Source organism: Protopterus annectens, chromosome 13.part0, assembly GCF_019279795.1.
Source record: "Protopterus annectens isolate FY-2018-M chromosome 13.part0, PAN1.0, whole genome shotgun sequence".
NCBI lineage: Eukaryota > Metazoa > Chordata > Ceratodontiformes > Protopteridae > Protopterus > Protopterus annectens.
Window position 1 is genome coordinate 219,551,257 of NC_056747.1, and position 24,098 is coordinate 219,575,354.

Sequence of the window (24,098 nt, forward strand, 5' to 3'; positions counted from 1 at the left end):
GTCTCTATAGGCTCAAATGAAGAGACCAAGGATCATCTGGTTCTAATGCCTGGCTCCTTTGTCATGACCCTATTGGAGGTTGACACAGGCCATGCCATTTGCACGTCTCATAAGCTGGCATCCTTTGAGAATGAAAAGGGGGAACTCTGCAATTAGTAATTTCTGAAAGGTGTTGAGGCATTTCACAGATTCTTATAAGGGAAGAAATGCTAGATTCCCTTGTAGAGGGAAGGGAGGGTTCAGTTATGGCAGATGTTCCTGTGAAGAAAGAAATGAAAAAAGAAATGAGGTATGTGGTTCCTGTTGCTGACATCTCAGCTGAACTTTATTTGGGGGATAACATTCTTAAAATGAAACCTTCTAATTGGGAAAGTTCTCTGTTCGACATCCAGAAGCGATACTATGATCCTGATTTGCAAATGTGTTCCCCAGACCTTCTGCTGTATCTTCTGTTTTGCTTTTAGACACTTTTACACCTGCTTCCCAAGCCCCAGGGTCTCCCTGCTCCTAAAAAACAGCCATGTTCTATAAGGTTCCTGAGGATCAGAACTTTTTTGTATAAGAATTCCTCATCAGACCTTTCTGTGTGACAAACTTGCTAAGCTACTTGCTTCTTCAAATGTCTTACCATCAGACAAGGAAGGCTAAGTACAGTAAGAAGGTGTATAACTCCACTACCTTAGCTTTCAGGGCCATCAAGTACCAGATGCAAATGCCTAGGCATGTAGCGATCAGTTTTATCACAGTAAAGTGTTTTTCCCCCTTTTCTCTTTAATGGAAGAGCTGGTGGGGCAGGGGATTATTGTAGTAATCAGCTTATTGGTTACATTCATACAATGTAGTGATCGGCTTATTACAGTGACATTCACACAATGTGGTGATTGGCTTATTACAGTGACATTCACACAATGTGGTGATTGGCTTATTACAGTGACATTCACACAATGTGGTGATTGGCTTATTACAGTTACATTCACACAATGTGGTGATTGGCTTATTACAGTGACATTCACACAATGTGGTGATTGGCTTATTAGTGACATTCACACAATGTGGTGATTGGCTTATTACAGTGACATTCACACAATGTTGTGATTGGCTTATTACAGTGACATTCACACAGTGTGGTGATTGGCTTATTACAGTGACATTCACACAGTGTGGTGAATGGCTTATTACAGTGACATTCACACAATGTGGTGATTGGCTTATTACAGTGACATTCACACAATGTGGTGATTGGCTTATTACAGTGACATTCACACAATGTGGTGATTGGCTTATTACAGTGACATTCACACAATGTGGTGATTGGCTTATTACAGTGACATTCACACAATGTGGTGATTGGCTTATTACAATAAAGTGCTTTTTTCTTAATTTTTCCTCTTCAGTGGCATAGCTTGGGGGATGTAGATCTAACTTATTACAGTAAAGTGCTTTTTAATTACAGCAAACTGTTTTTTTATTATTATTGCTGGTCACTTAGTGAGCTTGGGGGTTGGGCACTAGTTTGTGGTACTGGCACAAGGTGCTGGTTTAGCCCGCTATGCTTTTGCAGCCAGTCAGACTAACCCGGTTAACAAATGTCAAATAAAATCATGCCACTATTGGCTAGTCTTGAATACAGCATTTCCATTATTTGTTTCCATGAGTTATTTATCAAATATATATCATAAACGGTTCTTCCTTGTAAAGAATTATAGCATTGCATTTTACTGTAATGTTAAGTGCAGTAATTGGTGGGAGAGGTCATGAAGATGGGTTAAATATGTTGCTGGAGTGTTGTGTAGCAATGCTTGTTTTACACAGTGAGCATTGTACCCTTTTCTTTTCCCCTGGATGTTTCTAGGAAAGTATTGTTCGACTGCAAGATGCACTACACCAAGTCCCTTTTGTGTATTAAGAGAAACAGTACATCTCTGTTCCCAGAAGATATATGCCAGAACATAAGCTGCATTACTTTAGCATGGCTGTATCCCCTTAAGGTGAGTAGAAGTAGCAGGGTCTTCGGATTCCTGTAGCTCATGTTCCCTTAGGTCATGGTTTTCATTGAAATTTAAAAGCTGAAATAATACTTTGTCTTAAGTTTTGATTTGGCTGGGTCGTGTAAGGTGTCTCTCCCATAATCTCTTAGAAAGTGCTGTCTTGTTACTGTTAATCCTGTAATTTTATTATGGCACAAAAGAACACGCAAACCACCTGTAATGTTCAACCCATAACTGCAATGTTTCAGGGCTAATTAAAATAATTCTTTCAGACAGAATTATGGTATAATAACACTGACACAGAGCAGAGGTTCTGAAACTTGTGTTATTATATTGTATGGAAATAAAAATAAAGCTCAAACAAAACTGATCCATTCTGTTGTATTCTGGTTCCTTCTGGATTCTAGGAATTTTGCTACACACTTATTTCAAACAATATATTCTTTGTTAGGAATATTGCTACACACATTTTGCAGATGGCTTCATGGGTGGAGTGTGTGTGTTAGTGTGTGTATAAGGGCAGAAAAATGATTATTCAAGGACATAAACCAGAAATTATTTTAATTCTCTGTAGATAAAGGGGTGAAATTCGAATGGGTTGACGTGTCAGGCATACTTCTTTGAACCATCTGATGAGTGAGGTTTTTCTCTTTGCTTTTCATCACAGTCAGGGTGCTGCTTTATTTACAATTGTTGGTTGTGCCTGACAGGCATATATAGACTGGATAGCATTTTGACTTGCATAGTGTTGGATATATGGTAAAATACGGTGGGGGGTTATATACAGGAATACTGGAAATGGCGGAAATATTCAAGATAAACTGCAAAGAAATTGCTAACTTGCTGTAGGGCCATATTTTACCCCATACCATGCATACCTGTCTACCTGCATGTCCGTGATGTAATAGCTAGGTATATATGTGTAAATGTCTGTGAAAATAGTCTGTATGTTGTCTGCATGTTGAGTCCAGAGACATGGAATGTAATTCAGTTTTTGCACTTGTGTGATTTCTGAATGAGTTTACTTTGACTAGATTACAGTGGAAAAAAAACAGCACTAAAATTAGACATATTTTATGGCCTTATTTGGCTTTACATTATACACCAAACAAGCTAATATTCAGTAAACAACATTCCAGCAGCTTCCATTATGTGGTGAGACAGCGTATTTTGTGCCAACCTACTAAATATTTTCCAGTCACCCTGGTTATATGTTGCCCCAGCAGTGCTGCAGTTATATATACATCAATGACTCATCCTCTATCTACAAATGGACCTGATCTGAGCAGCTGTTGGAAAGAGGTAAGGATTATTGGTTCACTGGTAATTACTAGGCTATTGATCTGTGAGGATCATAGGAAGGCTAGCTTTACATTCCCATGGTAGTTTTTAGATGTTATATTTTGCATAAAGAATAACCTAGATATAGGCCAAACAAGTGTGCTAAACTGGGGGATGAATTTGTGGTTAGCCATCCATTGGTTGATTTTTGTCAGAGGGCAGCTCTGCTTTCAGAGTGGATGTATGGGGTGGATAGTTGGCTGGGAAGAGTATGCGGCCAGTGCACTGCAAGCCTAAAGAATTGTGGGGGGGGTAGAATGTATGGCTTTTGCTTGTGGAGACTAAGTTGGGTGAACTTAATATTTCCTACCCTGCTCCCACTCTGAAAGGATGACACATCATTTTTTTTTTGTCAGAGGTAGACTTCCCCACTACTTTAGAAAGTGTCTAGGCAAGAATGGTCTGCATAGAAGACAACTGATGATGGCATTATTGTTGAGGAGATACTATGGTTGTTTTTGTATTTTTATTGATTGAGAGTCAGCTGATTTGGTTGACCTCTTCAGTCACTATCCAAGTCATAAGGCAAAAAAAAAAAACACACTGCTTGGATCAGTTATTACATGTTTGACAACAGTTTACTTCAACTCACCTCAGCTTGTAGATAGTTTAAAGCATAAAGTCATCATACTAGTGAAGTAAGTCTAATAAACAAAGCTGAAGGTTAATTTACAAATAGAGCCTCAATTGGAATATTGCCTACTCCTTTTTGCATTGAATTCTGCTAGGAATGCTCTGCTACTTCAAAGTGCAATAAGTAAAAATTTGTCTTGCCCTTGTACAAAATATACAAATGCCATAACTCATAACTGATTTTGGAAAAATTTAAGTGGCTTCCTATTGCCAACAAGCAACCCTCATACTAAAGTGCATTTCAGAATTGTAAAATTTCACTATTATCCATCATTGAAATCAAAATGGTTAGTTAGAACAGTAGATTACCCCCTCAGAAACAACTGTAATGTTGCAGTAATGCTGACTAGACCTCTGTCTGGTTTAGCAATGGGTAATCTATAGCAAAAAAGTGCTTGAGAGAAAAATTGAACTGCACAAGCCTGATTCCACTCCTATAAACATTTTTAAATCAATAACACTTTACATATTGAGCTTCTAGACATACAAATGTTTGCAATTATGTGGTTAGCTATCTATACACCTATTTAATACAAGGCAGTGCCACAACTATGGTGGGGCGAAAGTGGCAACTGTCCCAGGTCAGTGGGAAGGATGGACAGGTGCCAATAGTAGAGGCAACCGTCAGAGGTGCAGTGTGTCAGGGGTAGGATAGATGAGTGCCAATAGTGGCAGCAACCATGCCAGGTGCTATGTGTCAAGGGGGTAGGCTAGACAGTCTCCAATAGTGCAATAGTAGCATTGAGTTAAGAAGCCATCAGGATATTGTGGTTTCATTAATAGGTTCATAGGTTGGTACTGGGTTATCTGCCCGAAGGCATATATTAGCCCAGCCACGTTGTGCGGTATTCACCGGCCCTTTAGTAGTTCCCTAGACCGTTGTACTAGCAGCTAGTACCCTTGGCCCCTATCTAGTAGTGCTGTTGGTGTGATCCCCGGTGTGAACTTTCTGTTACCCATCCACTCATCAAGGTTCCTCTTGAAGAATGATAGTGAGGGGCTCTGTCTTATGTAGATCGGGACCCTGTTCCATAGTAAGGAAAGTCTCTGCGAAGGGAATCTATCCCTCCAGCATGTTCTATTCATTGTTGTTTTGAGGTTTATATCCCTAGAGCGTGTAGCTCGAGTAGATTTGGTTTTGCTAAGATGGAGCATGTTCAACAATTCTGGGTTGGACATGGCTCTGTACGTTAGACAGAGATCGCCTCTGAGAAAGCGGTATGCAACAGAGAACAATCTTAGCTTTTTCAATCGTGCTGCATAGGGTAACTGTTTGAGGCCAGTAATCCTCTTGGTTAGGTACCTCTGTGGTCTCTCCAGCTGCTGGAGATGTCTAGCCAGGTACATTCCAATTGGTGCATTGTACTCAATAATGGGTCTGATGAGGGAAAAGTAGAGGGTCACCATTACATCCTTAGATCTTGATGCGAACCCTTTCGTGATCAGATGGGTCACATAGAAGGATTTTCTAACCACTTTGGCAACATGGTTATCAAAGGAAAGCTGACTATCTACTTGGGTCCCTAGATCCCTTATTTCTTCTTCAGATTTCAGGGGATTACCTCCTATGTTGTAGTTTGTGGGTACTCTGTTTTTTCCAAAGGGGATTACTACACATTTTTTGCATTTAGCTTGAGACCATGGCTTTGACACCATGCATCAGTCTCATTTAGGTCCTTCTGGAGGATCTCCATGTTGGCCAGAGACTCTATTATAGCACCCAATTTGCAGTCGTCCACAAACTTAGTCAGCCACAGCCCTTCCATGCTTGCCTGTACTTCTGAGAAGTATATGCCAAACAGGAGGGGCCCCAGGACAGAGCCCTGAGGCACACCACTCGTTACTGGTCTGGATTCGGACATAGATCCCGCTACTCTTACTTTATGAATACAGATACTGCATTTGTGATTAGTCCGAGTGAGGTGAGTGTGTGGTAGTGACTGTGGTAAGCTTCTTGACACTTTTAACAAGCATCTTGCTGCAGTTGCAAGAGCAGAGGTGAATATTTTTCTCACACTTTGAGCAGCTGGAGGGAGCATCAGTTTGGAGCTTGGCAAATAGAGCCAGATGATCAGATAGTAGGTAGGTCTTGAAATTTGAAACCATCATAAATATTTTTTCTTCTACAGTTTGTAACATAAATTCCTTCAGTTTTGCTTCTAGTGTAAATGTTTCATTAGTTCCCTGCACTGTGATAATTCCTTACAGGCCTAATGTCTCAAAGTTGTACACTTGTGAATGTATCTATTGTATTTTCTTGTGAGGTCTTTGAAATTTGTGTACTTTTGTATGTGCCTCTGTAAAAATATTCCATTGTTTTGTGTTTGTACTCTTTTTCACAGCCTGGATCATGGCTGAAATGGATCAGTTGACCAACTCACTCACCCAGTTAAAAACAGAAACAAGTAAATTAGTAAATAAATTAAACATTGCATGGAAAACATGTATACATATGTTTGTGATACTGCTGTATAGTTTTGGTGGGCGTTAAAGTAGTTATCCTGCTTCTTAACTCTCTCCTTGGGCTAGAACCATGCTTGATGCAGACTTCATGCTGTGTGCTGATTCTAAAGGCATAAGGTTCAAGCGCTAACTACCATCATTCTCCTGAAGCTGCTGCAAAGTGGAATTTTCCCACTTCCTTTGACAGAGGTAAGCAAACATTACCTGCTAATCCTTCCCTCCCCTTGCTGGTCCTGTAGTGTTGAAGTCGTTCATTGGAATTAAGTTGCCAATGCCAGATGGACAATCTGACCCTGTGCTAGTAGAACAACTATTAGCGAGTACTTTTTTTTCAACCATTCCTCTTCCTCAGACTGTTTTTGTCTATTCACTTAGAGTATAGTAGTCAGAATAACTGATTGCATTCAGTGGCTTTCTCATTTCTGTTCTTTCTCATTTGAAACACACTGAGCCTTTCTTGTAAATAGTATTTAAAACCAATTTGGCCATAAACTGACAATATGAATATTTTACCCTATCTTGATGGTATAGTATTATATAGACCTAAGAACTGCATAGAAATAGCTATTTTCTATTTATAGTACCTCAAAAAATAGTCTGAGGTAGCCATATCAATATACTTTTGTTCTTAGGCTTAGCATCCCATTCCCAAAAGTGTAGTATGTCTTCTCATGGGATCATATTATATTGACTGTCTCTTCTCTAGGCTGCTCTGCACGTTCAGTTAGAATGGCAGTCCTCAGAATTACTGCTTACTTTCCTTGTCTGAATACTGTTGGTGATTTTTTCCAGTGTGCATTTCTGGTTTATATGTTTTGCCATCTTTTAAACACTGACAATCCCGTTCTTCATTTTCAGACAGGTCTTGCATTGTGTTGCTTTTTGTAAAGACTAAGAATTAGTTTGCTGCAAGAACCTAATTTTTCAGGTATTTCTATTTTTCATCCAGAGGTATCGTTGTTGTTGTTTCTTTTGGCTTATCCCGGTAAGGGGTCGCCACAGCAGAACTCCAGTCCGCTAATGTTTGGTAGTGGATTTTTACATGCCGAGTTACCAGCCCTGACGCACAACCTTCAACGAAGGCATGCCCATTCATGCATGCCTCTACACACAAGACGTAGCTGAGAATCGAACGGGACAATGTCTTGCTGTGAGGCGACAACGCTACTGCAACACCACTACTGCGGGTATCCAGAGGTATCGAAATTCCTGAAATTTCAGCCTCAGCTTTTCTGCCATCTGTCTTACAATGCATGGGAAAAGAACTATCGATCCCCTGAGAGGAAATACATTTATGAAAGAAAACATCACAGACACTACAAGTATCTTGCAAGCCAGGTTTTTCTTTAAGGAAATGTGGTTAATATGATGCAATAGCCAGTGATACAAATTCATAGAAAAATTTATCATAAAATTTTATACAAACTCATTCTGTGTGCTGAATAGCACAGAAGTGTCACAGAAGGAAAGAAACTGCAAATTCTCACATTACATAGCAGCTATGGATCATTTTATAGAGAATAAAATACTTTCTGGGACATGTGAAATATTGTCTGTGCTATAGTTATGTAAGTTGCCTTTTTTTTTGTAAAAGACAATAATTAGCTACAGGGGACTCCTTCACTACATTAAATTCCCCTGTCAGCCATCAGTGTTTATTTCCATTCCAGCCTTTGGTGTTCCCTCAACTATGATTGAGACTATACAGTTAAACATCTGTGACTCTCCATAAATGTTATAGCCTTATGACCCAGTGGGTGGAGGGAAAATAAGGAAAACCTACAAGCGGTGTAAATGACCTGCGATGCACCTCCCTAGACTATATGAAGAGACATCCTGGAGCTCTCAGAATGTGTGTCCAAGGCTGGTATGTGCCTAGCATTTTACCTTCTCCAAGGATGATGCCACAATATGAACAAAAGATGACTGACTTTAATAATTGGCTTAGTTTCCAGTGTCATTCTAAGGGGGTGCAATATTCAACATGGAAGGAGATGGTCAACAGACAATGCAGCTTTGCCAGTTTGTGTGCATCTCACCCCTATATGTTTTGGAGTATTAGCTAAAACATTGTCTTCCCCATAGTGCCTTTTCTGGGTAATGCCAAATTGAAAGTGCTTCCGACATAGCAAATCAAAACCAAGAAAATCTAAAGGTGTTACTGCTCAATGCTAGGAGTCTAAACAAAAAAACTCCACTCCCTAGAAGCTCTCTTCACCCTAGAGAATGTTAACGTCTATGCAGTCACTGAGAGATGGTTTAAAGCTGTGGAGAGCACACTGACAGGGCAAAGTTATAATGACTTCCATACATTTAGACTAGCTACTACACAGACAGGGACTAAAGGAGGGAGGTGTCTCAATTTACATCAAATTTAAAACATGAAACCCCAGATAACCCTGGAATATTCAGGAACTACTCTAAGGCTATTAACTTCTTACAATTACATAACCTGGCAAAATTTCAAGCTTCCATAAACTCTGAGAAGAATGCTGCCTACGCAGAACTGTTCACGGAAACCCTATGCAAGCATGTTAATAGCTGCATGGAGGAGGCTGTACCCACCTGGAAGTTTTATAGAACTAACAAAAAACAAGTCACCTTGGAATGACATTATCAATAGGCTGTATAACAGAATGAAGACAATCATGGCAAACATTAGGAGGTTCAGTACCCAGCAGGATAAAAGGAAACTCCTCAAACTAAAACAGCTCAGAGGATAAATAAAGTCTAGCAAAGCCGAATTTCAGGTAAATGCGGCCTCCCAGGCCGAGGACAACCATAAAAGCATTCTTTAGCTGCAGTATGTCCACAACCTCAAAGGCAATGCACAATTTTGTGCAGAGCTCATTATAAATGGAGTCATCTATACTGATCCAGAAGATATAGCAAAGCTAAAGGCCAACAAATTCAACTCCAACTTTACCCTCTCACCGCATCAACTTTCTGTCAGGAAGCACCATCAAATATAATTGCCACCACTATCACTAGGCAACAGGTCATTAAATGACATTTCCAAGGCCAAGAACACTGCATTAATGGACCCAGACAATATCCCAGTATGCCTTCTAAATAGCATGAAACATGATATATCAGCCTTCTGAACCTGCTGTTTAACTGTAGCCTCCAAACAGGCTTCATGCCTCATGAATGGAGAAAATCAACAGTCACCTTTCTGCACAAAGGTTGGCTATCTATAGACTTGGGAAACAACAAACCCATAAGTCTGACTAATCTCATCAGTCATGGAAAGAGTTTTTTCATGGAAATGATCAATAGTGACATAGGAAACCACCAGACAGTGGAACCAACACAGTTTGGTTTCATCATCGGCAGGTCTTGCCTAATCAACCTAGTGGACTTCTTTGAGAAGGACACCAAAGCAATGGATGATGGCAGAATAGTTTAAACTGCTTACCTTGACCTGGCTAAGGCATTTGACACAATACCCCACTTGGGCATTGTTGATAAAATCAAGAGGCTGGGTACAAATCCTTAGGTTACCCAGTGGATAGCCAGCAGGCTTACAGACAGAACCCATGAAGTTAGAATTGGGGAGTCCACCTCTACAGAGAGGCCAATTACAAGCAGAGCCCCTTAGGTATCAATCCTGGGACTGCTCCTTTTTGGCATTTACCTCTCGGAAGTCAAAGCCAATGTCAGTGGCCTCTGGCTGACTAAATTTGAGGATGATTGCAAAGTAGAAGCTCTCATTGAATCCCCCACCAATGCAGATGTTTTCCAGGAAGGGCTGACACAGGCAAACTAGTGTCAAAGCCATGGGCTAAAACTAAATGCCACAAAATTCATAATAGCATCCTTGGGAAGTCATCCACCCCTCATAATGGGTCTATATTACTAGAACAAACGCTTAAATGTTCGAATCTGTAAAGGTCGACCTTTACAGATCGAACACTTAAACGTTCGAAATAGTAAACATGTATATAAAAACAAAAACATGTAGAAAGGGTTTAGACAGGGGGGTCAAGCCCCCCTGCACCCCCCACACCCCCACTACTTAAATATACCAACTCCGAGATCGCACTTCAGTGAACTACAGTGCGGAAATGAGATTTCCCATTCCCTACACTGTAGCGTGATCTTGGAGGTGGTATATTAAAGTAGGGGGTGTGGGGGGGTACAGGGTGGCTTGCCCCCCTGCTTAAACCCTTTAATTTTTTTTTTGTATTATGTATTTTTTTTTTTTTTTTTAATTTTTGTAAAATTTTGATTGCTTAACTGTTCGATCTCTAAAGGTCGACCTTTAGAGATTCGAACATTTAAGCGGTCGAGCATCTAATACAGACCACTCATAACTATAGTATTGAGAACACACTTCTAAGAGTTGACCCAGTCATCGGGGACTTTGGGATACAAATGGACAGTAATCTAGCTTTTGACCATCACGTGTCTATATCACTGAGGAAATCATTCTATGTTCATAGGTTGATACTAGGCTATCTGCCCTAGGGCATTTATAAGCCTAGCCAGAGTGTGTTTGGCTTTTGCCACCCTTTTAGATTAGTTGTCTGTGCCTCTGTATAGTAGGTCACAGAAGGTAGCCTTTTTAAGGTTAGTTTACTGTACCTCTGTCAAGCAGGGACACAGAAGAGATCCCAGGGGTAAACTTATGATCTCCCATCCACTCGTCAAGATTTCTCTTGAAGAGGGTCCGTGAGGGGCTCTGCCTAACATGGACTGGGATTTTGTTCCAGAGTGAGGGGAGCCTCTGGGATATGAATCTGTCCCTCCAGCATGTCCTATTTATTTCTGTGCTGAAGTCCCTGGAGCGTGTAGCTCTAAGGGATTTGGATTTCCTGAGGTGAAGCATGCCCATTAATTCTGGGTTGGACATGGCTTTATACGTCAGACATAGATCGCCTCTGAGTAGGCGGTACGCAACTGAGTAGAGTTGGAATTTCTTTAGCCGAACTGCATAGGGCATCTGTTTGAGCCCCTTGATCCTCTTGGTGAGGTACTTTTGGGGTCTTTCCAGTTGCTGCAGGTGTCGGGTAAGGTACATACCAATTGGGGCATTGTATTCAATTATGGGCCTGATTATTGATGAGTATAGGGGCACAATGACATCTCTTGATCTAGATGTGAACCCTTTCATCATAAGGTGGACTGTATAGAAGGTCTTTCTCACCACTTTGGCAATGTGATTGTCAAAGGAGAGATTGCTATCTGCTTGGGTCCCCAAGTCCCTAATTACTTCTTCCGTACTTAATGGATTACCACCTATGTGGTAATTCGTGGGCACTTTGTTTTTCCCAAAGGGGATGACTATGCACTTTTTGGCATTTAGCTTTAGGCCATGGCTCTGGCACCAGTTATCCATCTCTGTGAGTCCCTTTTGGAGGATGCTTGTGTCAGCCGGAGAGTCAATTATGGCACCCAGTTTGCAGTCATCTGCGAACTTGGTCAGCCATAGTCCACCCGTGTTAGCCTGTACCTCAAAGAAATATATATACCGAACAAGAGAGGTCCCAGGACTGAGCCTTGTGGGACGCCACTTGTAACTGGTTTAGAGTCTGACATGGCACCTGCTATTCTGACCATGTGGGTTCTATCCCTGAACCAGTTTGCAACCCATCTTGTGACATAGGGGTTGATATTTAAGCTGGTGAGCTTATTTATGATGCCCGAGTGGGGTATTGTGTCAAAGGCTTTTGCGAGGTTCAGGTAGGCTGTGTGGACTACCTTCCCTTCATCTATGGCTTTGGTAACTGTTTCAAAGAAGTCGACCAGGTTCAAGAGGCAAGATCTGCCCTTAACAAATCCGAATTGGGTAGGATCCAGTGTCTGGAGGTTCCCAAAGTCTTTGTTTATGATTTCCATGATGATACGCTCCATAGCTTTGCAGACCAGGCGAGTCAGGCTTATAGGGCGATAGCTTCCAGGATCTGTTGTGGCACCACCTTTGTGGAGTGGGACCAATGTTGCTGTACACCATTCCTTGGGTACATATCCTGTAGTAAGGCTGAGATTGAACAGTGACTTTATATGAGCTCGTGTAAGACGCAGCCCGGGACACCGTCTGGTCCCATTGATGCTGTGTTTTTTGCTTTGGAGAGGGCAGCTCTCACCTGTGCATCTCTGATCTCAGGAAGACCACACTCTGTTGGGATAGGCATTTGCTCTTTTGGGGGGGAAGGGGGGGGGGAGACGTTTGCACTGAACCTTTCTGCCAGGATGTTGGCAATGTCTGTGGGTTCAGTGTATTTTTTGTCATTTTGCACCAACTCGGAGCATATCTGGGAGTTGCCTCCCAGGTTTCTGACATAACTAAAGAAGGCCTTGTGATTATCTTCAGTGTCTTGTGCAATTTTTCTTTCGAAGCTGGCCTTAGATGATTTTATGAGGGATCGTAGTTTCTTGCTAGTACTGATCAGAGATGCCTTCCCTTTTTGGGATTTTGCTCTATCATGTAGTAGCTTTCTCCTTCTGTTGTATAGCTTATTTATGGCCGTGGTCCACCAGACAGGTCTCCTGCCTTTGGAGGAGTGAGTCTTGGTTTTATTTGGTATAGCATGCTCCATGCATTCCTGTAGGTGTCCATAGAATGCTTTTGTAAAGGATTCTACATTTTGGGCCATATTTTCCACTGGCCCGGGGGCTTTGAAGGATTCCACCTCAGTTTTGAGAAGTGTGAAGTTTGCTTTTGAGAAGTTCTTCACCGTGGTTTCCTTGGCTGGGGGTGGGGACAGAATATGGATGTCCAGTGAGATTAGTTTATGGTCTGATCTTACCAATGAGGGGTATACCTCTGGTGTGGAACATAGAGACCCCATGTTGGTGATGACCAGATCCAATATGTTTTCCCCTCTTGTGGGAGTTGTGACCAGTTGTTCCATAGCATTTGAGTTTATAAATTCTAGGAACCATTGGGCGAGGGTGTTTGGGCTTGAGTAGTTTTCCCAATCAATGTTTGGGTAGTTGAAGTCACCCAGTATAATGGTGTTTGGAGAGACCTTCATATTCTCCAGTGTTCTCAAGAAAGCTGAGTGAGGTTCCTGTGTTTGGGAGGGTGGTCTGTAGTAGGCTACAAACTGAAAGGCAGTTTTGCCCACTGTTAGTTGCACATGGATGGTCTCCGATACTTCGTGCAGTGCCACTAACCTGGAGGTGTGGGTATCTTTGATAAATATGGATATTCTCCCTCCTTTTGTGGTTCAGTCCGAGTTTTGGGGCTGAAAAGCATGGTATGAAGTGTAACCTGTTATTGCTGGGGTGCTCCCGGGAGCCTTGAACCAGGTTTCTGTTACTGCACAGATATCGATATTCTCCATACTGAGGAGAGTCTCAAGTGTGTGCATCTTGAGGTTTAGACTTCTGGCATTGAGCAGCATTACCCTTAGTTTTTTTTTCTTTGTGTTGTCTATGGAGGTGGGTTTGTCTTTTGAGCCTTGCCTAAAAAAGGCACTATGGGGGAGGCAAGAGCCTTTGCCAGTATTCAAAAACCCAGGGGTGACAGGTGCAAGCCGTCCCTAGTTGAAGCAACGTGGCTTGTCGAGCATGTCATCCCAGGCTGACAGACACTGGATCCCCTTTGAATGACACCAATACTTTAGCCAATTGTTAAAATTGATCAATTTGTCTTTATACTGTGGCATCATTCTTGGTGAGGGTAAGATGCTACTCAAGGTCCAGGTCATACCGGCCTGGGCTACATGATCAAAGAGCTCCTCTGTCTCTCTTCATGTAGTCCAGGGAGGTACATCTCAGTTCATTCACACTAGCATGGACAATGATGGAGTCATATTTGTACATGCTTTGGAGTGACCTGAGTGCTTGTGTTATGTGGTGGAACCAGGCAGCTTACAGTGACCACTTTCTTGTTCATCCTGGTGAGTGGGACGTCAGTGTGTCTGACAATAGTCACCTATTACAAGTGTATTAGGTGTGTTGCTTAGCCTTAAGGGCTGTGACTGTGTGGCACACTGACTTTGTGAGCTATGTGCTACATGGGTATTGTTTCGTGGTAGGGGTTGCTTAGATGTCTGCTTTGGAGGTCTCTGCTGCTTAGGCAGATTTTTATTTAGAGCCTCCGAGTATGTTTTTGTGTGTTTGTGTTTTGTTTGCTGATGCAATAGGTCTATGTGAGACTGGATTTGTGGTGTGTGTGGTTACCTTCTCCTCCTGACTGGCTGTGCCAGTACTGGGTTGAGAGAGCTTAGCCTCCAGTTTGACTATATAGTTGCATCTCTCACACATATTTGAGCTTGTTGGGAGGAGGAGAGGGTGGTCTGTATACATAAGGCAGTTGTAACATTGCCTCAAGATTCCCAGATTCACCAGCTGGACTGTAGAGTAAACCCGAAACTGACCTTTGGACATGCCTGAATAATATAGGGAACTACTTATTGACTGATCAGAAAGAACCAATAGGGAGCAAGTACTTAAAAGGAGTATAAGAGGATGTAGTGCTTAAGTTTATTAGTGTTTACCTATGAGATTACTTATACGAGCAAGTGCAGGTTATGCAACTTATAAACAAAAGTATGGCATCTAGGTCCAAGGAAGTCATTATTCCACTGTATTTGGCATTCATTAGATGCATCATTGAGTACAGTACCCCCTTTGGTATGCACCTAACCAGGCATATCCAACAACTGGAACATCTACAGAAGTTCCTCACTAAAATAATAGTGCAAGTAACATGTCCTATGCAGACTGCCTCAATCCCCTAACCCTGTATGCTGTATCCTACAAGCTATTGAAAGCAGATCTATGCCCTACATACAAGGCATTGTCTGAACCCACTTTGATGGACCTCTTGCATAATCGCAAAACAGACAGCACCAAAATTACCCATTCTAAAGACTTAAACCTTGCCTGTGATGTAAATACGCGAGACTGGAATGTATCGCAGAGACTACCCCTTCTCTAGAACAGGCCCTCATTCATGTGAAGCAGAGTTCCTCCCTAACCAATTCAAGTGCAACTTTGACAACTGGGTGGGGAACAGCAAATTCATCCCTGTTTTGCCACCAATGGCTCTAATGGGCACAAGTGGACTGTAAATGGTTCATTTCCCAGGCCCCTGCTTAGTGACTTTAATTGTCCATCCATGGAATGAAATTAGTGTTGGGCAGGTACTTTACACAGGAAACATTTTTTTAGAATTGTTATTACTACATGGCTATACCAAAACAGTACTCGAAATACTAGAGGAAATAATATATTAGACTTAATTACAACAAATAATTCCGATTTAATTCTGAATGTTTTGGTAGAGACACCATTGTGCAAGTCGGATCATAATTCCATTATATTCTCTTAGAAGGCTGTGGTCTAACCAGCCTAATACTAAGAAATATAATGTTTTTTTTTTTTATAAAGGGAGTTAGGATACAATTCTGCAAAAAGACTGGTCAAATTTAGCTTTTAATAAAGAACATGATTATAGTTACACAGTTATGGGATGCCTCGATTAGTGTGGGTAAAAAACTGAACAGACAGTTAAATGTTCAAGTAGAAAAATTCATTACCTAAGTTGGAGAGTTGGAAAAAAAAGTAAAATTATATATAAGAAAAACTTCTGTTCAGACTTCATAATCATTATCCTTCTACAAAAATGAGTCAAACTTGAATAACATTTCTAAAAAATTGCAGCATTTAATTATATCTGAAAAATCAAGCTTTGAAATTGAATTGTCTAATTTAAAAATACTAAAACATATTACACATTAATTCATTCAGGAAAACAAGGCAATCATATACCACTGTTGGTACATAATGATGTGCAAGAAACTGATATTTCAAAGACAGTGGAGATTTTAATCCTCATTTTAATACTTTGAATTCTAATGAAACAATTTATGTTAATTTATAGCTGTTGCATGGTACCTACCCATTAATTAGCAGTAATATGAATACATCCCTGAAAAAGTTAAAAACAATATATCCATGGGTCCAGATATTATTCTGTTAATGTTAATCAATGAGCTTATACCAATACTATCACCAATTCTATTTATTTTTAATAAGTTATTAAGTGGTACAGGCCAAATATGTGGAAGCTATCTAATAATACCCCTATATTAAAAATGGTAGATCTACTGAAATCTCTAATTTTAGGCCTGTTTAGTTTAACTTCAGTTATGTGCAAATGTTTTGAAAGCTGTTTGGTAGAACTTGTATTAAATTAAACTGATTAATTGATTGAGTTATATATTCATTAAAAACAATCAGTATTTATCCATGTGATTGAATTTTATGATCAGGTTACTATGCCTGTGGATATGGAACTTTCATGTGGTACTGTTTTTCTTGATTTGGTCAAAACCTTTGATGGTATTGCATATTTTTTTCTGTCTGCAAGACACTTGTTAATTTAGGTTGCAATTTTTATATAATTAATTAATGAACCTATTGCAAGATAGGCAAAGACTGATAAGGTTGTAATTGTAAGAGGTGTACCCCAGGATTCTGCATTGGGATTATTGCTATGTAATGTAGCAGTTTCATCAGTTCCATCATCCAGTCTTTTTTTGATGATTAAATATTCAGATGGCTGTGAAGTGTGTTTTGTGTGTAGTGTAAAAGACTTAATCAAAATGTTTCAACTTGGACATCTCAAGTAGGTATTTAATTTAGTAATGACAAATGCAAAATTATATATTTCGTAAAACCTAGGGTAAAAATGAATGTATGTTTGCAGGAATTAGTTTTTAAAGAGGTAAAATATAAGGATTTTTTCATATATATTTCTCAGTTTTTCTTTTACCACTCATTTGGTTGACATTAAGAAAGCTGTTATACAGATTGGGTTACATCTAAAAATATTTCTAACAATAATATTGAAAATCTGATTCATATTTATAGAGCTATTTTAGACCAATATTGGAGTACAACAACGTATGCAGATCTACAGTAATGGATCTAAATAGATCAGAATCTGTTCAAAGAAAGTTTACTAAGTGAATAATAGAATCCTCTAATCTTAGCTAGAGTGATGTAAAGCATTTAGATTATGCATTAAAAATATTAGAGGTAGAATGAATCTAGGTTTTAAGACTTTAAGAAATGAGGAATTCAAATTAATGCTGCAAGTATTAATTTCAAAATTTAAAAATAAGAATAAGATGTTCAGCTTTCTTCAGATTATAGTAGAACAAAGGAAAGGCAATCTTGTATCACTTAAATTTGCTGATTTTATGGAATCATTTACCATTTATAGTTCAAGGTTCATCTTATTTAGATGCATTTAAAAGAAATGTTGATAATTGGATTAGTTGTTTTGTATGTAATCTTTTTATTTACTGTGTTCCTAGAAGTCCTTAAGGCTAGAACACAGTAATTTATGAACTTATGAATACGTATATTGGATAATGTTACACTGGGTGCAGTGCCATTCAGAAAATAATGAGTACTGGATATTTAAAGATGGGGGAAGTCTGCTTTGATCCTAACCTCTGTGTGATGTCTTCAGTTTGTTTTTCTTTGAGAGACAGGCTAGTATAATAAATGCAAAGTTTTTCCATGGTTATTGTGGTTATTCCACTATATCCACCATAAAAGTAACAAGACATGTTCTGTATTCATGATGGGCAATCAAACTGGTTACTACCTTGTCAGTGCCAGAATGTAGATGTAGCCACCACAAGTAAATTACTTTCCAGTTCTTTAATATTCTTGATACGAGGATGATGCTCATATAGTTGTACTAAGAATGTTTACCTAGCTTCTTGTGCAGTTAGGATTTTGGTTTTCCACAAGAGCAAGCTGACTTGAAGCTTGAGCTCATCTTTACTTAATAAAAATGGTTTGAATTTAGGTCCTCTGTGTGAGATGGCTCTGCTTGATGCAGTCACGTTAGCTGCTCGCATATTAATTGCTAGCAACTGAACACATATGAAATTTTTGTGACGTCAGTGGCAGCATATAAATCAATTTCCCAAAACCATTGTGATCATTTTTTTCTTTAGCAGCAGTAACTTTATTACCATACTTCTAAATTGTCCAAATTTTCCCAGGACTTCCAGATTTGTATGTCTTATTTTTGGTCTGTTCCTCATAAATGTGATTTTCTGGAAAATTACACAGGATTAATTTCATTAAATAATGACACACATGAATTTCCAACTTCATATCCTTCTGAAAATGCATGGTAACAAAAGACATTTTATATTAGTAACTTTCTAAGTTTATAAAAGCAATGTTTAAATTTGTCCTTGTTTTTGGACCTTTGTCTCCCAATTATTTTAAATTTTGCCCAGATTACTTGTGTGAAGATGTTGAGAGGTACAATTACTACTTTGAGAAAATGAGAATGCTTAAACACATTAATTAAAGCTTTTTTGCTTAGCATGTGAACTATTTCATACCTCTATGCTCTTGCCTGGACTATCTCAGAATTCTTGGAGACATTTATGGACTAGCTTTCATTTCTATCAATGAACTAAATAGTCTTATAATATATTTGAATGGTAAATGGCTGATCATAAATGAAGATATAGAACAGCTTCCTCAAATACTGTAGACTTTGTCTAACCACTAACATTTTCTACAGATAGTGTTGGCAAAAGAGGGTAAAGCAGGTGATTGCTAAGGAAGCCAGTCTTCACAAATGTGGTAGACAATTTTTCTTGGTGAACGTGAGCACAAATGGGGAATCACCACAAAGGAGGAATATAATTTCCTTTGAGATGTAGCAGCACAGTGCTAACTAAATGCAAAGTACAGGGGACATTGAGCTTTGCCCCATTTTAATCATTTTATTTTAATCCAAATAGGAGTATGACCTGCATTTTACACAAATACCTTGGCCTCTGCCTCAAAACCAGGAAGTTTTTGACTCATCTGGCACTTTTGAAAATACTTTCACTATATATAGCTGCATCAGATACTGTCAAGTAGTTTTATGCCCTGTTGGTCTGCTAGTATATCTGAAAAGCTTATTTAGAAACTTTTGCAACTGTCCTTCTTTGGATCCTGGTGTCACTTCACACGTTTTTAGTGGTACATGTAAAGATCCTTGCACTAATGGCAATCTTGTTATCTTGTTAGACACTTTTTTGTTATAGCAGTTTAGCAGTCTTCAGAAAACTGCAATATTTTTCTGTTTTATTGTATACTGACTTTCTAGCAGATTCTATTACTTGATGCAAATCCACATTTATGTTAAGATCTGAGCACAGTATATCTTAAATGTTCATGACTGAAATCACTTGTCAGTGTAACTCCATGATAAAGATGATGGTATGTCAGCATACACTTTTTTTAATTAATTATTTGCATTTTGAGTTAATTTTTCTGTTAGTCACTATTTATGTTTTTTTGTGAGTCTGGGGATAAAGTGAATCCAAGTGACTGCTGTTTTTCCTAATTCCCTGGATGAAAGTTGGGCTAAGTATGATGTGCTGGCCTTAAACAGATTAAAGAATTAGATTTAATCTATTATTTGGCTGACTTATTTGCTGGAACGTTAAAGCAAAGATGATGATTTAGTATACTTTTTTTTGCATTGAGTGAAATCTGCCCAGTATAAGTTATGATGGGAAATGAAAAAGGGTTTTGTGTTCACATAGTTGTATACTGAGACTGAAATTGTCCTGTGATTGCTCTAACTACTATAGTTAATGAAAAATTGTTGGATATTTCCTGAAGACTGTTTTATGTAGTCATTGTAAATTTTTATTTACATTTGTGGAAGGGCAATAAGTAAGGAACCTATAAAATATTGCTGATGGCCTTAATTAATCTGTTTTAGTTTCACAAGTACATGCCATATGTAATCCTTGTGCTTTTGACTAATGTTTAGTAGATCAAAACCAGCTACAAGCAAAGAACGTCAGCAGAAAAAGTAGTACGAGATTAGATAAAACCAAAGTTGCCTCCAAAACTACTATTATATTTAACACAAGGAAAGTTTTCCAAATTATATTTAAAGTTAAGGGAAACTGTGCCAATAGCGAAAAAGAAGAGAAATGTTAGTATGGAAGCATCTCTCATAGAAATGGGATAGCTTTTGTACATTGATCAAATATCCAGCAATATAGAAGGGATGACTGGAGACACACTGCTGTGTGATGCATCTTGGCAATTTAAAGTTCATCTCTTTAATTAGATGATGATTACTGGATTCACGATAATTTGGAAACTATAAGGCATTAAAGAATGCCCAATTTACTACTACAAGAATGATCTCAATCTTCCTAGAGACTTTTTTTCCTCAAGCTTTGAACTGCAAGTTGCCCAATATTAGTAATGACTTCTTTACTTCCATGGGAAAATAACCATCTTGTTTTTGATATGGTTATATCCTCTGAAGTGTCTGTTGAAGGGCTAATCCAGATAAATGAGAGAATGTACAATATAATGATTTTCAGATTTATAAGCAATACAGATTAAGGGGGCAGGGTTTGACTTCCAGTAACCTCAAGTTTTTATACCAAATTTCAGCCCACCAAAAATCCCAGATTAAAAAAAAAAATAATTCAAGATAAGATTGCACTTAGAGCTGCACAAAAAACTTGAATAGTTGGTTGTGGTTTATGATCATATACTCGCCACTTGGCAGTGTAAACCTAGGCTTTAGATGTTTGTTGCTGTTAGTGACACCCCAACCCCATGAGCAAAAGTGAGAAAAAGGGGTTGTGGATGGGCGGATAGATGAATATGTACTGAAGAATATGATAGCTAAAATCATTGTACACTATAAAAAAACCTTCCAGTAATGAAAACAGTGAATCTGTGACATTAGATAAATTTATTCACACAGCCCTAAGAAATATTTTAATTGTTTTCCTTGTCTATCTTAGTCAACATTTTAAGATTCTCAGACAGAGCCTTGTATTTAAGACAATAAAGAAGAGGAAATTAAAACTATATGGGTCAAGTAATGCTGTTTGTGCATTTTTTCTACAGAAATTCTAAGAGCTCAGAAATAAGCACTATGCATATATCCTTGTTAAATTGTGTATGCATATATTTTAAGGGATAAGAGAATGGAATCCACTTAAATATTTTCTGCCAAGTATTTCCACTTAAGTATTTCCTGCCAAGCTTAGAGCTAACATCAAGGGGGTGAGCCTAACATTTGACCCTCCTCGGGAAAACATTACTGAGCTGCCTGCTTTGAGTCTTAGAGCATAATATGGAGTTCTGAAAGTCCGTATTGTTCTCCAGAAGAAAGATAGATTTTTTTTGTTTGGTTTACATACATTTCCTCTGTTAGATTTCATTATTTATATTTATTTTTTCACTGTTGTATATTTCATTATTTTTATTTCTTTTTTAATTTTACCCAGCTCACAATAAGTATGAACAGAACTATGTATATGCTTACTTTCATTATTTACATATAGAACTGAACATCTTGAATGCTATTTATTAATGTTAATGTGTGCAGTCCTCTGTTAAACAAAGTACTAAATTTTTTAAGAAAATATATCCATTTAAGAATCTCATTTAGAAGAAGCTCATGTATTGAATAAACAAAATAGGAATAAAATAATAAAAGTTTTATATATAATGTTGTGATGATGTTCTGCTGGAGAATTGATTTTGCTTGAACTGATCTATTCATTTTATTTATTGACATTTGTTTATCGGGGAAAGTCCGAATGGTCACAGGTCCCCTTTTTTCAGCAGTGGCCTGAGAAAAAAGCTCCAAGGTATCCTATTTAATACAATCAACATTTACAATAACAAATTTTATGATGCAATTTCAGTGATTAAATAATAGTCCGTATAATAACATTTGTACTGATATTCACAAACATTAAAATTACAAGCCTTGTGCTGACACTTTGTAGACAGAAGAGTGGTGTCTAAGATAGGTAGGAGTAAAAATACAACAGATTGAGGTATTAGAGAAGATAAGCAAGTTTGAGTGTTAACAGAGTTGTAGTGATGGGATAGTAATTTGGTTGTGCTAATTAGAAGTAGGTTTAGTAGTCTAATAAATACAGTAAAGTGAGGTATTAAAAGGGGATAAGCAGGTTAAGTGATTTAGTGTTTTAAAGGGAGGTACAAGAAAGGTGATGAAGGGTGAGAGCTATGTCCTGGATGTGGAGCAGGGACAAGGCCAGAAGGCAGAGAGGAAGTGTCTTAGTAATGGTTTGAAAAGATGGTGTAGGTTATACCTGAATGATAACAGGAATTGTATTCGAAGTTCTAGCTACACTATTATAATAGAGTCTGACCCCAGCAGTCTTTTATGTTTTTTTGATGGTAATCAGTTGTTTATTTGACTGAAAGGGACAGTTTGGAAGATAGTATTGGCATAAGAATGTAATTGCTGGGCAGGTAGATGGAGAGATGGATGATTTTATGGGCTAAGTTGAGCTTGAGGATAAGATCGGTAGTGATTAAGCTTGATTGTTTCTTAAATAATAAACATATATGGGAATAGAGCAGTAATGGCAAACCTTTTAGGCTTGGCATGTCAAAAATTTGGAATGATTATATATATAAAAAATTTGGAAAAGGCCTATCTTGACTCTGCTGGCGTGTCACCCCCCCCCCCCCGAATAAAAGAGAAACAATTCATTACATAGTCATTTATTTAAGAAAAAATACAGTCCAATCGTGTGCTATGTATTCTAAAAGTAAAAGAAAAATCAGTGATTTACAGTAGAGAAAACGATATGCGCACTGACAATTGGGCTTAAAATAGTGCACCAAAAATTACCCTACTTTTAATAGTAATTTTGAATTGAACTGGCAGAAATATGGAACACACTGCATTTGATTTGATTAACATCCATTAATGACTTTTTTGTTGCTAAGTTTTAATAGGTAAGTGCAGGGTTGCACATTTCTTGTATTTTTGTTCTTTCAGTTTGTTTGGTAACTGGGGTGTTGGTGAACGCTGGTGTATCACCCAAAACGTTGTGGTGTCATCTTTGATACACGTGTCATAGGTTTGACATCACTGGAATAGAGGGTAGAGTTCTTCTGTGTATAATTAGCAGTAGTGTGGTGCAGTTAGATGTTTGTTTACTGTATGCAACCTTTCAAAGAGTGTTTAGAATATTCCTTGCCTGGTGCATCAGAAAGTCTCACATAGTTGTGACCTGGGTCTATCACAGTTGGGGGAGGGGGTTGAATGTTGTTAGCCTCAGATATGGATAAATCTAGTTTATGGAATTCCATGCCATATTTGTAAAGCATGAGGTAATGTTAGAAGAGTTTATGAGGAATTAACCCTTGACTGATATCTGGAAACAAATGTATCCAACTCTGTATACATTTTCATGTGCTTCACACGGACTCAAGATGTCCCCAGGGATAGACTTGGTTCTTATAACTCTTGATTGAAAGTATACACATATCATATAACTATTTTCTCATTCTGATCATTTTTTTTTTTAAATTTGATACAAGTCATCATCATCATCTTCTTTCGGCTGTTCCTGTTAGGGGTTGCCACAGCGGATCATCTGTTTCCATTTCTTCCTGTCCTCTGCATCTTGCTCTGTCACACCAAACACCTGCATGTCCTCTCACCACATCCATAAACCTTATCTTAGGCCTTCCTCTTTTCCTGTCACCTGGTAGCTTCATCATTGGCATCTTTTTTCCAACATACTCAGCATCCCTCCTCAGCACATCTCCAAACTAACGTAATCTTGCCTCTCTGGCTTTGTCTCCATACCTTCCAACCTGGTCTGACCCTCTAATATACTTATTCCTAATCCTGTCCACCCTCGTCACACCCAG

The 24,098-nt window shown here is 38.7% G+C and overlaps 1 protein-coding gene across 1 annotated transcript in view; it reads left to right on the forward strand.

Moving 5' to 3' along the window:
- Window positions 1-206: 206 nt before the first annotated feature.
- The window catches only part of LOC122787874 (granulocyte colony-stimulating factor receptor-like), a 335,697-nt gene continuing 311,805 nt past the window's right edge, over window positions 207-24,098 (forward strand). The window contains exons 1-2 of the mRNA XM_044054791.1: window positions 207-289; window positions 1,853-1,988. Of these exons, the coding sequence (XP_043910726.1) occupies window positions 207-289; window positions 1,853-1,988 (219 nt within the window). The remainder of the gene's footprint in view (window positions 290-1,852; window positions 1,989-24,098) is intronic.